General features: G+C 37.7%; 1 protein-coding gene across 1 annotated transcript in view; it reads left to right on the forward strand.

The window, feature by feature from the left end:
* Positions 1-14,263, forward strand: part of KaiR1D (Kainate-type ionotropic glutamate receptor subunit 1D) — a 363,464-nt gene that overhangs the window by 230,859 nt on the left and 118,342 nt on the right. Inside the window, exons 4-5 of the mRNA XM_083123772.1 lie at positions 2,714-2,898; positions 11,535-11,692. Of these exons, the coding sequence (XP_082979898.1) occupies positions 2,714-2,898; positions 11,535-11,692 (343 nt within the window). The remainder of the gene's footprint in view (positions 1-2,713; positions 2,899-11,534; positions 11,693-14,263) is intronic.

Consider the following 14,263-nt stretch of genomic DNA (forward strand, 5'->3'; position numbering starts at 1 on the left):
AGTTAAAATGAAGTTACTATTGCGTGAAAGATATTGGTGGCCTGGTATAGACAAATGCGTTGAAGATCACGTAAAATCGTGCAACGTTTGTAATGCTGTAAAACCTGACACCAAAAAGAAAGAATACAATGATTGGAAGGAAGTAAGTAAGCCGTGGGAGAGAGCACACATGGATCTTTTCTATTTTCAAGGAAAAGTGTTGCTTCTCGTTGTTGATGCATTTACAAAATGGCCAGAATGTGAAGTTGTATCTTCTACATCATTCAGGGATGTAAAAGGATTTATGTCGAGACTAAGTTCAAGGTATAATCAGCCATACACCTTAGTTACGGATAATGGTCCTCCCTTCCAATCTGCAGAATTCAAGAAATATTGTGAGGATCAAGGGATTGCTTTGATGCATTCATCAGCTTATCATCCGGCTAGTAATGGACAAGCTGAGAGACACGTACAAATTATAAAAAGTGCTCTGAGATGTAAATTGTACGAAACTAGAAAAGAGGACAAGCATTTTGATTTAAATAATGCTTTGCTGGATGTGCTACATTGTGTCCGAATGGCTCCAAACACCGTCAATTTTAAATCTCCTGCTGAAATGATGTATGCATTTGAGCCGAGACCGAAAGATGATATAGGTCGGTTGCAGGATATTCCTGATAAAAGCAAACGCGAGGATTCCAGAGGAGGTGTCAAAGTTTGGGTGAAACTTGCCAACCGAGATTCCAGTGGTGCATCCTATGTTCAAGGTGAAGTTGTCCGGAGAGCAGGGACATATACTTGGTATATTAAAGTTGGTAAAGATGTTAAGTTAGTGCATGGGAACCAGATAAAATGGAGAAATGTGAGAGAAAATGATAGAGGATATCATCATGATAGTGATGAAACAGGCGATAAGAATAATGACGCATCTTCAGAAGTCCACGAAGGAAGATATTTAGATGCGAATGATACGTTTAAAGATTACGAGAGAGGAGACAATCATGAAGTGGTGGAAGAAGCTGCAAGAGGTAACATAGATTTAGATAGACGTGAAGCAGCAGAGTCAAGAGTGTTAAGGAGAAGTCATAGGCAAAGAAAACTACCTGACAGATTGGATTTGAGTGATTATGGTTAAAAGAAGTAAAGACATAAAACCAAAATTTTGCTAATGCAAAATTTCATCGACGCGGGGGAATGTCGTATGTGTGACGCTTATTGCGTAAATAGTCTGTATGGTTTATAAGACCTTTGAAGTTGTCAAAATGTGGATAAAAACAGATTGTGTTTTGTCTTGTATAAATGGAGTTCATTATAGTTTGTTGAATGGAATTTTGTGATCAATTAAATATTGTTGAATTATGCGTGCATATCATTTATAATCTATTCGACACCTTGTGTGAGATCTGCGTGTGTTTCAAATACACAACAACATATTTCCTATGAACTTAAAAGACTTGAGAAGCTGTTGTCAATTCATTTAACTGAATCGCACCAAACAGGATAATAAAATCTAAGCTAAAAAATACTGCGTTCAATAATTACAAAGATGAGAATGAGTGATGATGTGATAAAATTTATGAAGGGACACATTCAAAGAACACTCATGTCCAGGCAGGGATTCGAACCCGAGACCCCCTGGCGTCGTAGTGCGTTGTGCTAACCAGTCCGCCACGGAGGTCGGCATATACGTAATTCTAATTGAAAAGTTTTCACTTTTATTTGTTACAAATAACCCATTCCTCGAATTTCATTGTATTGCCTCCTCGTTATGGCTATGTTTATTGTGATTGATTTTAGAACGTTGTTAGATTTTGTTATTAACATTCATTCTTCATTGAGCATCTATTTGTGAATATTAAATGATGTATATGTTTTCCAGAATTAGCTCTCATATGTGATTTATAACTTAAGAGAACAGCATCTGCTAGTCGAAACTCCTTGGACACGAACCCAAATAATTAGATATAGAAATATATTACTCCCTCTGTCCCATAATTATAGTCCGGTATGCCAAAATGGTAGTACAGGAATGACAGACGAAGAGGCAGATGGAAAGCCCAATTTGTACTGATCCTTGAGTAGTAAAGTTGTATGACTCATTCCCTTGTTTTATGTTCTTCTTCTGTATACACCAGTGTCACAGTTTGAATATCGGGCAATTATTATGAGACGACAACCAAAGGTGTACCGGACAATAATTATGGGACAGAGGGAGTAATACTTTTGAGAGACAGGCAGACTGAAGAAGAACAGGTACAAAAGAAGTAAAAGGATAAGACGTGGATATCGAGGGAACAAATGTATAGTAAGTAACAGATACTAAGAACAACTTAGAAGAAAGATTCGCTGAGATGGTTAAAATGGAAGTGTAAAATATACGAGGTAGAAGGAAAAAAGTCAAGAATAACAAAAAAGAAGATAAGTCATTCTTCGCACAAATATATGATACTAGGTATATCAGAAGCGGCAAGTGTATAATGCAAAGTTTTGTAGGTTTATAGGCATAAAGTCCATGATCTTGAAACACGTTTCTATCAAATGTAATACCAGATAAGGTATCTGATGTATCCAAGAGCTGCATGAATTGTAACATGCAACACACATTCTCACAATATTGGTGTGGGCTCAGATGGACCTTGCATGATTTTTTAAAAGTAAAAATAAGCATAAAATTATAAACACTACGTTTTCTTCTTGGATAAGTTCCTCACCAAACTGTCATTTCTGTTTTCAGTGTGTCATCTGCTGAGAACTGGTGTGGCCGCCATATTCGGACCTCAGTCTGGGCAGACGGCCAGCCACGTCCAGTCCATCTGCGACACGATGGAGATTCCGCACCTGGAGACCCGCTGGGACTTTCGGCTCCGGAGGGAGAGCTGTCTAGTCAACCTGTACCCGCATCCAACGGCCCTCTCCAAGGTGAGTGAATTCATAGCCTCGGACGCAAGTGAACTATCAAATTATCTCACATATGTGACCACTTTCCTAGCAGCTATTTCCATCTCTCTTTGGAAGACGGCTCTTTTGCCGAAAAACGGATCGCGATATGGATTGTTGATGCACAAATGATGTATCTCGTATCATCTGCTTCAACAAGACTAAACTATAACTTATTAAAATATAAATATTGAAACAATGGACAAGAACCTCACGAAAGTCTTTGGCCGAAGTGCTAAAACCTAGGCATATTCACCATGAAGATCACACGCTAAATATTTTCACTTTAACTCGTAATTAGTAGTGTAAATAGTGTTAGTAGTTAGAGTTAGTAGTCTTGATCCTATATCGAGTTTAAAATGTCTGTCCCATTCTTGGCTCGTCTCGATTTATAACACCTGCCACTTATCTCGTTTTGGGTTTCGAAATACGTATGTAACATGTATACCATATACAGTACTTTCGCAGACCATAGAAGTAAAAAAGGAACACAACTCTTCTTAATATTTTTTTTCAGTTTGAGCTTCGTTTCTACTCACCGAATCCTCGAAAAATAGAATGTTTACTTAATATTACCTGATAATAAAAGAAGCAATGGTGCGAATTATAGTTAAAAACAAGACAGGTAATGTCAGCTTCCATATAAAATATTGAATAGCCTTTTCTATCTCTTGCCTTCCTCGTGTGATGAAGACAGACTGTCAAGAGTATGATGTATAGTAAGAGTAGAATTTCAATAATCAGAAGTAGAGCACTCCTGTTAAAATCAAGAGAAGGACAAGTCTCATGAAGTGTAATGCTATATTCGTTAGGTTTGTTGCTCAGAACCAAAACGACACAGGAGAACCACTGTAGCGCCACAAAGGACTAGAAGGGAACTGATTGTTTATGCATTGTCCCAGTTACCAAGCCGCAACATGCATATACTGTCCAACATACTAAAGCGCCAAACATGCAGATGTGGAATGTTATTTTTCGGAGTTTCAAATTAACTTAAAATCATCTACTCGCAGATGTTACGGTGTAAAAAGTATGAAAATAGAGGTTCAAAGAAACTCTCTTCACGACAAAAGTAATCGAACGAGAAAAAATCTTCCTTGTTGACTCATGCGTAAGATTTCCGTATTGTGGTTTCCCAACTTCTATCCAGTTAGCAAAGTAGACTTCCAGTCGCTAAGCATGATGATATATAATATAGACGTAACGCATCGAATCAATCTAAGTCATTAAGAAATTGGAGAAATGCAAGTATTTCCAATAGCATTGAAACGTATAAAATATATTAAAATGAGATTAAATTTGCACTAGAAAACTAAAATACAATTTCCAAACAAATAATAGTAATGTAAAAGTATTGGACATTAACAATATAGGGACAGAAATCAAATTTTTTAGTCGAAAAGTAACTGGTGCAAAACATGCAATGATCGTTTGTAAGTTCATTTTTTTTTTAAATGAGGAGAAAATTGTATGTGGAATGTAGCACTTCAAGTTTTGTTTAATTTTGAAGTATAGACTATTTCTCACAAAAGTACATTTAAAATTGTTATTCGAGTAAACTTATGAAGGATATATAAAAAAACACATATTAAGATATATTCGCAAGTTACTCATTTTCATTTAGCACATAAAAAAAAAACGTAATAATATACGTATAATATCAAAAGTTGCAGAAAACAATAGTGTTGGCTTACATCAGACGTGTCAAATATATTATGCAAACTTAAAGAAAAAAACAAAAGAAAAAACATCACCTTCACTTGCTCTACTTTTTTGTGGCAAATAGAATAACTCAATCCTTTGTCTTCAAGTAAACTTCCCTGTACATGGAATGCTGAAGACCTGTTCCAAATGAAGATAATAAGGTTTCCTACATTTACGAGGTTGCAACATAACGTGTTCCTGAATGAACAGAAATATTAGTCCATTCAGATACCATAGGAAAGGCGGGGGTTGGGGGGGACAGTCAAAGAAGGTAAGTGAACTTCGATACGCATTTCAAGATTATTTCTCACTTTGAAAATAAATATCACTTCAAGACTTTCATTGTCTTCATAGCTTCTGGCATACAAGTGGAATTAATATTATTAATATCAATAACAATTTTGACATCGTAGTATCACGATTTTATTTAAATTTTCGGAATAGTTTAATTATAATTTCCTTTTGTACCATTAAGAAATATTAATGTTGCTATACAGCCAATTTATAGTGCCTTCCCGGTGGCGTAGTGGTAACCTCGGTCCCGGGTTCGATACCCGTTTATCGGATCCCACTTTAAACTGTAGGTCCAGTCCTGATTAGCCTTCTGTGCATAAAATTGGACTAAAAACTGAAATCAGTCAATTTATTGTGTGGAATAGTGAGAGGTAAGGATATTATATAAACAAGATGCAATGGTTGAAGTCAATTTCGAAACTTCTTTTTTATAGACATACAAGTGATAGAGGGCATATCAGGACGTAATCTGTTAGTAACCTACACTCTGTCCCAACTATCTCTGGGTAGTAACGCGAGACGGCTCCACCAATGAATACGCGATAGGAACGGGATTGCGTGGAGGGAAGAAAGCGACTGCAGTTACGAGGCAGGCTTCCCAGCAGCGTGTCCTGCTTCGCTTTGCCCACTCGATTTCCCCCTCTTCTCTGCCGCTATGCGCGGCCTTGCTCCAGAGATTTATGGGACAGGGTTCAGAGTCGAAGTCGACTTTAGGGGATGGTGGTAGGGATGAGAATGATTGATTGATTGAAATGAAAATTTCGAGTGCGTCACCACTTAGGCTATTTGCACCCTTCACGTCATATGGGGTGCAGCTTGTTACCGTAGCTAAAATCAATACCTGCCTCTGAGAAAATATCCTTACCGCCGAGGCTGTAATGGGGCACTCAGCACAGGGTGTCTCATAAGTAATAGCGCAAAGTAACACATGTGAAAGTACACGATGATAGAAGCAAAAAAAAAAAAACCCTCACTAAACATGGGTCCGCAAACGAGCAGTTTTCGAGATAATTGTGAATGTGTGATTACAAGTCGCCACTGACCTCATTGTTTGTAAACGTCGTCCTAGTTGGTAAAATGCTACTAATGTGTGCGAATGTGAGTTACTGATTGCATTTTGTAAACACCGAGTGCTTTACTCCTTGCGCGTTTCGAGGTTTGCTCTTTCTTTACAAAGCAGAACATTTCCGAGAGGTGGCGTTGTAATCAAACAGGATGGATACAATCAGTACATATAATTGTACATGCTTGTGACCAATTCCGAAATGAACCGGTGGTGTTCGAAAGCATTTTACCAACTAGGACGACGTTTAAAAACAATGAAGTCAGTGGCGGCTTGTAATCACACATTCGCGATTATTTCGAAAACGGCTCGTTTGCAGACCCATGTTGACTGAGACTTTTTTGCTTCTATTATCGTGTACTTTCACGTGTCAGTTTGCGCTATTACTTTTGATCCACCCTGTATATGGATAAAATACAGGGCAACAGAGCCCCGCTGAGGATTATACTGGCCATAGGTCCAGGCGCCAGAGCTTCGTTGGCCTGCCCAGCCGGCAGTTACCGTGGTATACTACGTGGAAGTGAAGTTGGCTTTTGTGCCTTCTCAAATGGTCACCCTTTATACCCCGGGTAGGGGAGATGGATTGGCTATAGTCACAAAGAGATTTCCGCCAGTAAACAACATGGACCGATGTCCAATCTCCAGATTATCCACGGCGTGGACACCCCCCGCCCAGCCCATTGCCGCGGCCTATGATTAATGATCAAAGCGAAACGCAGCAGCACATGTTTCTTGTTTGCGGTCAAAACACGCTACAAATTTCAGTTTATGCGAATGCATTGACGGGAAATAGTGCAAGCTAATGTCATTTAATCCGATATAATCTAGTGCAATGGCCGCTTCCCTCGTCGCCGCTTTCTACTTCCAGCTGTCGCACTGGGGCGGACGGGCTCGGTCAATTGTACATAGCTTATGTTTTGAAGCATCGATATGCATGTGTGTGCGTGGGTAACGTGTACACGTACAGAAACGGAGGACGTAATTAATAGTTTTGATACATTCACGACGCGGGAACAGTTTCCCCTACACGAGTGATGATTATTGAATCCCCTATCCACACTCATCGGTCTCGTAAATCATTTTGAGATTTGCATACCATTTCAGAAATGTCATCGTAGACAAGGGTGAATTACCTTTCCAATTATCATGACTTTGCTAAACATTACGTAAATATATTAAATGGGTGTTATGAAAGGGCAGAGGAGGTATAGGATTTCAAATACTCGTGAAATATTTTGGAAATAATAATAATATTTTTTATTCGAGTGGCACAATTTTATCATATCATCACTCATCATCTTTGCGATTAACCAAAAGTGGCAGAAATGTGAAGTAAAATGAACCAAATCAATCAAACCTATTGATCAAGTTTCTCAACCACTGTCGTAAGAAAGTTCAGCGTTATTCCAAACGAAACAATCTTAAATTGGCCTATGAATCAACACTTAAATGGTAGCATTATCAACAATAGGCTATATTGGTTGTCCAGGAAATATATATATATATATATATATATATATATATATATATATATATATATTCAATTATAAATGAAGATGTCCTTTGACAAGCACATAGCAAGTGTGTAAACCGATCGCCCAAGTATAGTGGGGCATATCCTGAGAGATCAAACTACAATAGGACGTGAGAGAAAAAATATATTCGTAACCCCATGGAGCTCATCAAACTAATCGGCAAGAACGTGAAGTAAGAAACCTGCAGGGAAGCAAGAACAAATGGAGAAATGCAAATAAGTGAGAAAAACAGACTACAAAAGCTTGCATGTTCCTCAACTCGCTTTTCCTAAATACGAAGGCACCAGAAAGATAGGAGAAGAGACAAGAAGGATAGCATACAGTGAACATTCAAATAATTTGGAAATATGCTTTCCACGAGAGAAAAACTTACGTAAAACACCATGGTTATACAATAAAGAATATTTCTAGACTTCAACGAAAAGCACTGGTCAAAAAATGCAATTTTAGAAAAGGTATTTATGTTAATTCATTTAACAGGAAACATTACAGACAGCATATGCATGTTGGATCATCACTGCTAACAATCTTTACAAATGCCCAACATAAAATTATACTTATAATGTTATTTTCTAATAGATCCAGTGCGACTTAGATGAAAGCAACAGATAATCACAGTTTGTTACTTAAGTGTTAGTGTTTCTTCCCGAACACACTAGACTTAGGAAGACAGATGGTGTACATTCCTTGGTGTAAATGTAGGTCCTTCGTTGTATTGTTCTTTTGAAGGAAATGCATTAAATCAGTTATTGTCGCATGATGTACGTAAGAACACCATTTTGTTTTACATCTACTGCATACGAAGAAATACAAGATCTCATTGGCCTCAGCAGGTAAGTAGGCCATATGAGTGTGACAATTAATATTAATCAGCAATCCTCCAAAAAAAAAGTACCATTATGGTTCAGTCGTGTCCCTAGGTCAGTCCGTTTATGTCAACCATGAGTATTTGAGTGGTCTGACAGATCTACCAAATAGTAGTTCGGGAAAGTCTCTTTGGCCGACAGAGACAACGATCGATATAAAGTACCCTCTGCCAGAGTGCAATTTTCTAAAATTGAAAACCTTCAAAATGCTAATTTAAAGCAACATAAATTATTTCAATTAGTCAAGCACTCTGTCTAATCGAACATCAGCATTTGAATGATTTCTGATTTACGGTTTCTTCGAAACTACTCAAACCACAAATAAGAAGTTTGGCGAGCTGAGAAAAGCGTGAATTATAAACTTGATGCGAAATCCAAATTATCGATCGGTCCCTTGTGCTTGTCTGTTTAATCAACAATCGAGCTGGGTCCCGAGTTCGATATCCGGTGGAGGCACATTGCACACTTGCTCGGATTCCACTTTAAACTGTAGGTCCAGTCCCGATTGCCTATCTGTGCATAAAGTGGACTTAAAACAACAGTTCAAAAATCGAGCTAGATAGGCGCCTACCCATTACTTAGAAACAACTAGAGATACAAAAGATATAATATTTAGTGAACCGAAAGATCTATCTAGTGCTGTATTACTTCGACATAAATATCTGAAGTCCTGTCTACAGGTGCTAAACAATACACAATCGATATTTTGAACATTCGATATCTCAGAAGCAATTCACGATACAAACATGTTATTTGGCATACCGAGAGACATTTCAAGTAATTCGATTTCTGCTTTTATAATTCTTCTAAAACGTATGCCATCCATATAATGTTCAATTATCGTGAAGTTTAGATCGTGTGCAATAAACTTTGCCAAAAACATTGATATAGTCTTCATACATTGAGTTGAAACATACATAAGGATATGGCACCTTGAACCCATCTTCTTAGACTCTGGACGTGTACGAATCTTCTACCTCCGTCAAGCACCACCAACCCTGGAGGTAGCAGCACCATCCATCCTCACCTGTGACTCGCAAGCACACCGTTCGTCTTCCTGTGCCGTCCGAATCGAAAGGTTCCCAAATAATACAGTTGCCACTTTTCCCGCCAGGTCTCAGTTCGAATTTCACCCGCCGCGCCATGGCAAGATATGGAAGCAGAAAATCGACACCAACCATACGTCATAATTAGAGGCTGGATTTGTATGTAATTACATATTCTATTCCTTTCCAGATACATACCTTGAACAGGAAAATGTCAACGAAATATATAACTGACATGGTTTTGCATAAGTTTCTTGTTACATATTTTTTACATATTTCCCAGGATATTACATATATTATATATTTGCTAATTTACTTTACATAAAACAACATATTTTGGTATTTTGTTTTACTATCTTGATCCTTTTTTTCTATATTTCCTATCTCTGAAACATGATGAAGAAAATTTGTAGCTCATGTAATGTCATATTTTCTAATCAACGAGGTGCATAGTGCTTACGATTACCTAATATTGACTGCCAAGTTAAAACACAGGCTGAAGACAAAAAAAGGAACCAAAAAACGGGAGCTGTTATTCATCGAAAGATGCTGGAGTATCCCTCCCATTTCTGGTTACATATTTTCGTTTCGCTTTTAGGTGTACGCACAGCACCTAGAAACTTGGCATCGGTGGAGAAGAAAGCTACTTTCCTGTACGTAGCGAGTTACTCAATATTGTACAGAGCCCCTTGGGACGGTCCATATAAAAGAGGATGCCCGCGATATTCGGGAACCATCCCCAAGTGACTCTGCATCAAATTATACAATTAGAGGAAAGGTGAAAGATAGAAATTCGGACTATTGATGCTATTTAATAACGAATCGGACCCTGCTCGCACTAATCGAAGCCTCCTCCCTGTCTCAATCCAATCCGTCCTTGCGGAAGTCGGAGCCAACCACCTTCTCATCTGCTGACTTAACATTGTATACGCAGGTAGCGAGCTAGAGCAGGCGATCATGCACTACACACCCCCTCTTGCCAAAGCGAAGCACACGGGGTGCGAGCGGTAGTGTTTCCTGAAATACACACCAAATATAACATAATGTATGAAGCATAAATGGAATAATCATATCATGGTAGACAGTCCGTATGTAACTTTAGTCCGGAGATGTAATGTCACTATCATCACAGATATATATGCACAAAAAACTCATTAGCACTGCACTGAAAGTAATATTTCTGTAGAGGACACTAATGTTTGTTTACGTCGCTCTTAAGTTTATTGTATCTTTCAATTTTTTTAACACTGATTCATTGTCACAAGAACCATTCACCCAATGCATAAGTAACAAAACCCAACACCATGTCCATCACCACAATATGTTCCCTTGTACAAAAAGTGCCAAAGTAGCTATGTATTTTCATTCGATTATTCTTTCTGCAGATGTTTTGTTTTACTTGTTTCGAAAGTTACAAAGAGCTCTCTTACATATTTACCAGTACATAGTCTAAAATACTTTGCGATGTGAAAATTAATTAATAGTTGACAAAATTGGTTTCTTAAATATATTACACGTTGATGTACTTTTTTGAGTTCATAAATTTGATACAAATTTTAATTAAACAACTTACGTCATTAAAATTATATTGTATATGTTCAAATAAAAAAAATATCTATCAATTCTTGAAATTGCTTAGGTACTCGATTATTATTAATGTTACATATTCTTTGATACTACATATTTAGCTACATGTCCTTTTGATAATACATATTTAGGTACATATTTTGTCAATTATTGTTACATACGTATTTATGTACATATTTTGTACTTTGATATTACATAAAAATTCTGGGTCTAGTCATAATTCTTTATACCTATTTCCTGCTTAAAAAGGTTGCATGTGATTTCTTCTTGTAATTATCGTGCCTTCTACTTCTTCTTTCCAACTCAACGTATGCCGCGGAATCAGGCCAAAAGGACTGAGATTCCACGGGCAGAATTTTGCTCAGGCAGCCTCGGATTCGGACACAGTATCAACTACCTTATTAGTGAGCTATGCATACGCACTAGTGGCATAGCCGGTAAATTAAAAATACCTTAAGTGTCATAAAACTCACATAATTTTCTGCCACCAGTATATTAAGACATGTATGTTTTTCCCCCGAAGGCCTACGTGGATCTGGTGCGGGAGATGGGCTGGAAGTCCTTCACCATCATCTACGAGGACAATGAAGGGCTGGTGCGCCTCCAGGAACTCCTCAAAGCCCACGGCCCTTCGGAGTTCCCTATCACGGTCCGGCAGCTCGGTGAAGGCGGGGATTTCAGGTACGTTGAACTCAGCATCACTTGTGTATTTCCTAAGCCTAAGAACCATTCTCTCCTGCTACAGTGGAGTTTTGCAATGCTGTATTCCTTATCAGGATATATTTTTTTAAAAAAGTATTCTTAATTTATATAACTCTTAATTTTATTTTATTATTTTCTCGTGTCTTGACAAAAGCAAACAAATACACCGGTATTGGTTGGTTCTAATGTTGAAGGTTTTGAAATGAGAGTATGGGCGGCATATACAGGACAGGATGATCTCACCTGTTGAGGTGCAAACGCTACATTTGGCCATTTGTCTTATCCAGTTGGAAATTATTTCCTAAGGTTACATTTTCTTGCTGTTCGGCTCCAAGTTTGAATGTATTTTATTCAATTTTTGCGTGAGTTTACTCATTGCTACTGACTGGTAAGTTTATAAAGATTGTTATCTTTAGATAGATACTAATCAAACTACGAACATAACAACCAATTCTGTATACCCTACCTAGTAGATAAGGTAGAACACGCGCGCTCGTGTGCATGTGAGTGTGCTTGCGTGCGAGCGTGTGCTACTAGCTAATTCCAGTGGCGCAGAATTGTTTTTGATTTGGGGTGTTACAAAATTCAACCTCACACACAGACACACACACACATGTATATTAATATATATACCTGTATGTATGTATAATATATAAATACATACATAGGCCATTCTATTTCAGAAAATTTCACATAGATCCTTGTTTCTAAAGTAAAATTTGCATAACATTATACTTCCAAGAAAAAACTATCAAAATACTTTTTAAATTTCTGAATTTTTAAAGATATTATGCTCATTTCCAGATATACAGATTTTAAAGCCACATTTAATGAATTTAATGAAACAGAAATTCAGATGGTTGTAATATAAAAGTTGCGAGCAAATGTACAAGTATTTATTTCAATGAGGTAAAAAAAAACTTACCCATTTCAACTGGGAGACTGAACTGCCAACTCTCGTCTCGGGCATGAGGAAGTTTGTGTCCTACTCGTTCTTGATCTCTTCTTCATTTACAAACATCCGTCTCGTTTTCATCTCGTGATTCGAATTATGTAGTATACGGAACACATGCAGTGTCACCGCACTGCACTGCATAGAGGTCATCCAGGCAAACCACCTTTCTACGCTACGAACCCTGAAACACAAAATTTTATTTTGAATATGTGCATACACGTTGCACAGGATCAGAATTGCTACTGATGGATTAAATTCTAAATTATTCTGAACAAAATGTACGAATTGATATAAATAATCTGTTTGGCATGTTTGATTAAGGCACATGGCAAACATTTTGGGTAAAATTTTCACATGACGTAACGAAGTCTCGAATGAGACCGAATGTCTTGGACACTACGTAAGTATCTGTGTATTTTCACATTTATTAGAAGTCTCTCTCGGTCTTGTCTCGAAAGGTTCTGCTCGCTTTTTCATTTTTTTAAAAAAGATTGTCTCGGAACCATCTCCCTAATATCGACAAAATTTCCATATGTAAGTTTAAGTATCCACTCTTGTCATTCCGTCTTCACCTAAACTGGATATTCCACCCTACCTAGGGAATATGGACATTTTGTTCAAATTGAAGATATATCGAGTTGTAGTGTAATTGTCCAGACACCCTTGGACAAAGTTATGGAAAAAACTTAGGTGAGGACTCGCGGAAAAACTGAAGAAGTAAACTGTTGAATATTACGATATATCGGTGGGAGTATTGCATCGATCGGTTTATTATCATATGAGGCGTTGCGGATACGAAGGGCGAACTCAACAAACGTGCATTGTGAGGGAAATGCGTTTCAAGTTGTCAGGCACAGTGATAACTCCACAAAGAACTTTGGAAATCACGCATGAAACATTCCAATCTAATTCTACTAATTTTTGGTGGAGTTCACACTGTGCCTGACAACGTGAAACGCATTTTCCTCAGAATGCACGTTTGTTGAGTTCGCCCTTCGTATCCGCAACGCCTCATATATTTTGTTTTCTTCATAAGCTTTTACAAACAGAAACGCCTGTAAACATATTCCAGAAATTAGAATCCATATGGAAATAAAAAGTATAACGCCAACTTTGTACGTACGCCATAATAGTAAAGGTAAAAAAAGGTAAAGTGCTCCCCTGTGCTTAGCACCACGCCATGAAGGCGTATAGGGGGTGCATTAGGAAATCTCTTACCTACTCAGCTACAAGAGCGTGGAATGGACTTACCCCTTTCATCACGTCCCTCACCAATCGTAAAGTAAAAAACGCAAAACTCAACTGTTGGATGAAGAATATTTGTGTTCAAACTCTCACGAATAGCTAATATTATCATAATCTCACCTCTGGACTCAATAGATCATTCTTATTTTGCATCCTCTTTTCAGTCCCCACATGTTGCCAATCTTTGACTATATTTGATCCCTATTCGTGTATTAATTATACTAATTTGTATTAATCTTACCTAAATTACACGAAGCACAATCGTGTCTATTCATGTATATGTTCTGTGTAAGGTTGTTGTGTGAGAGTCCTTGTTCTGGCTTTATTCTCTTTAATTCTCGTGTGTATGT

This window comes from Lepisma saccharinum, chromosome 6 (assembly GCF_977018435.1).
Source record: "Lepisma saccharinum chromosome 6, izLepSacc3.1, whole genome shotgun sequence".
Lineage (NCBI taxonomy): Eukaryota > Metazoa > Arthropoda > Insecta > Zygentoma > Lepismatidae > Lepisma > Lepisma saccharinum.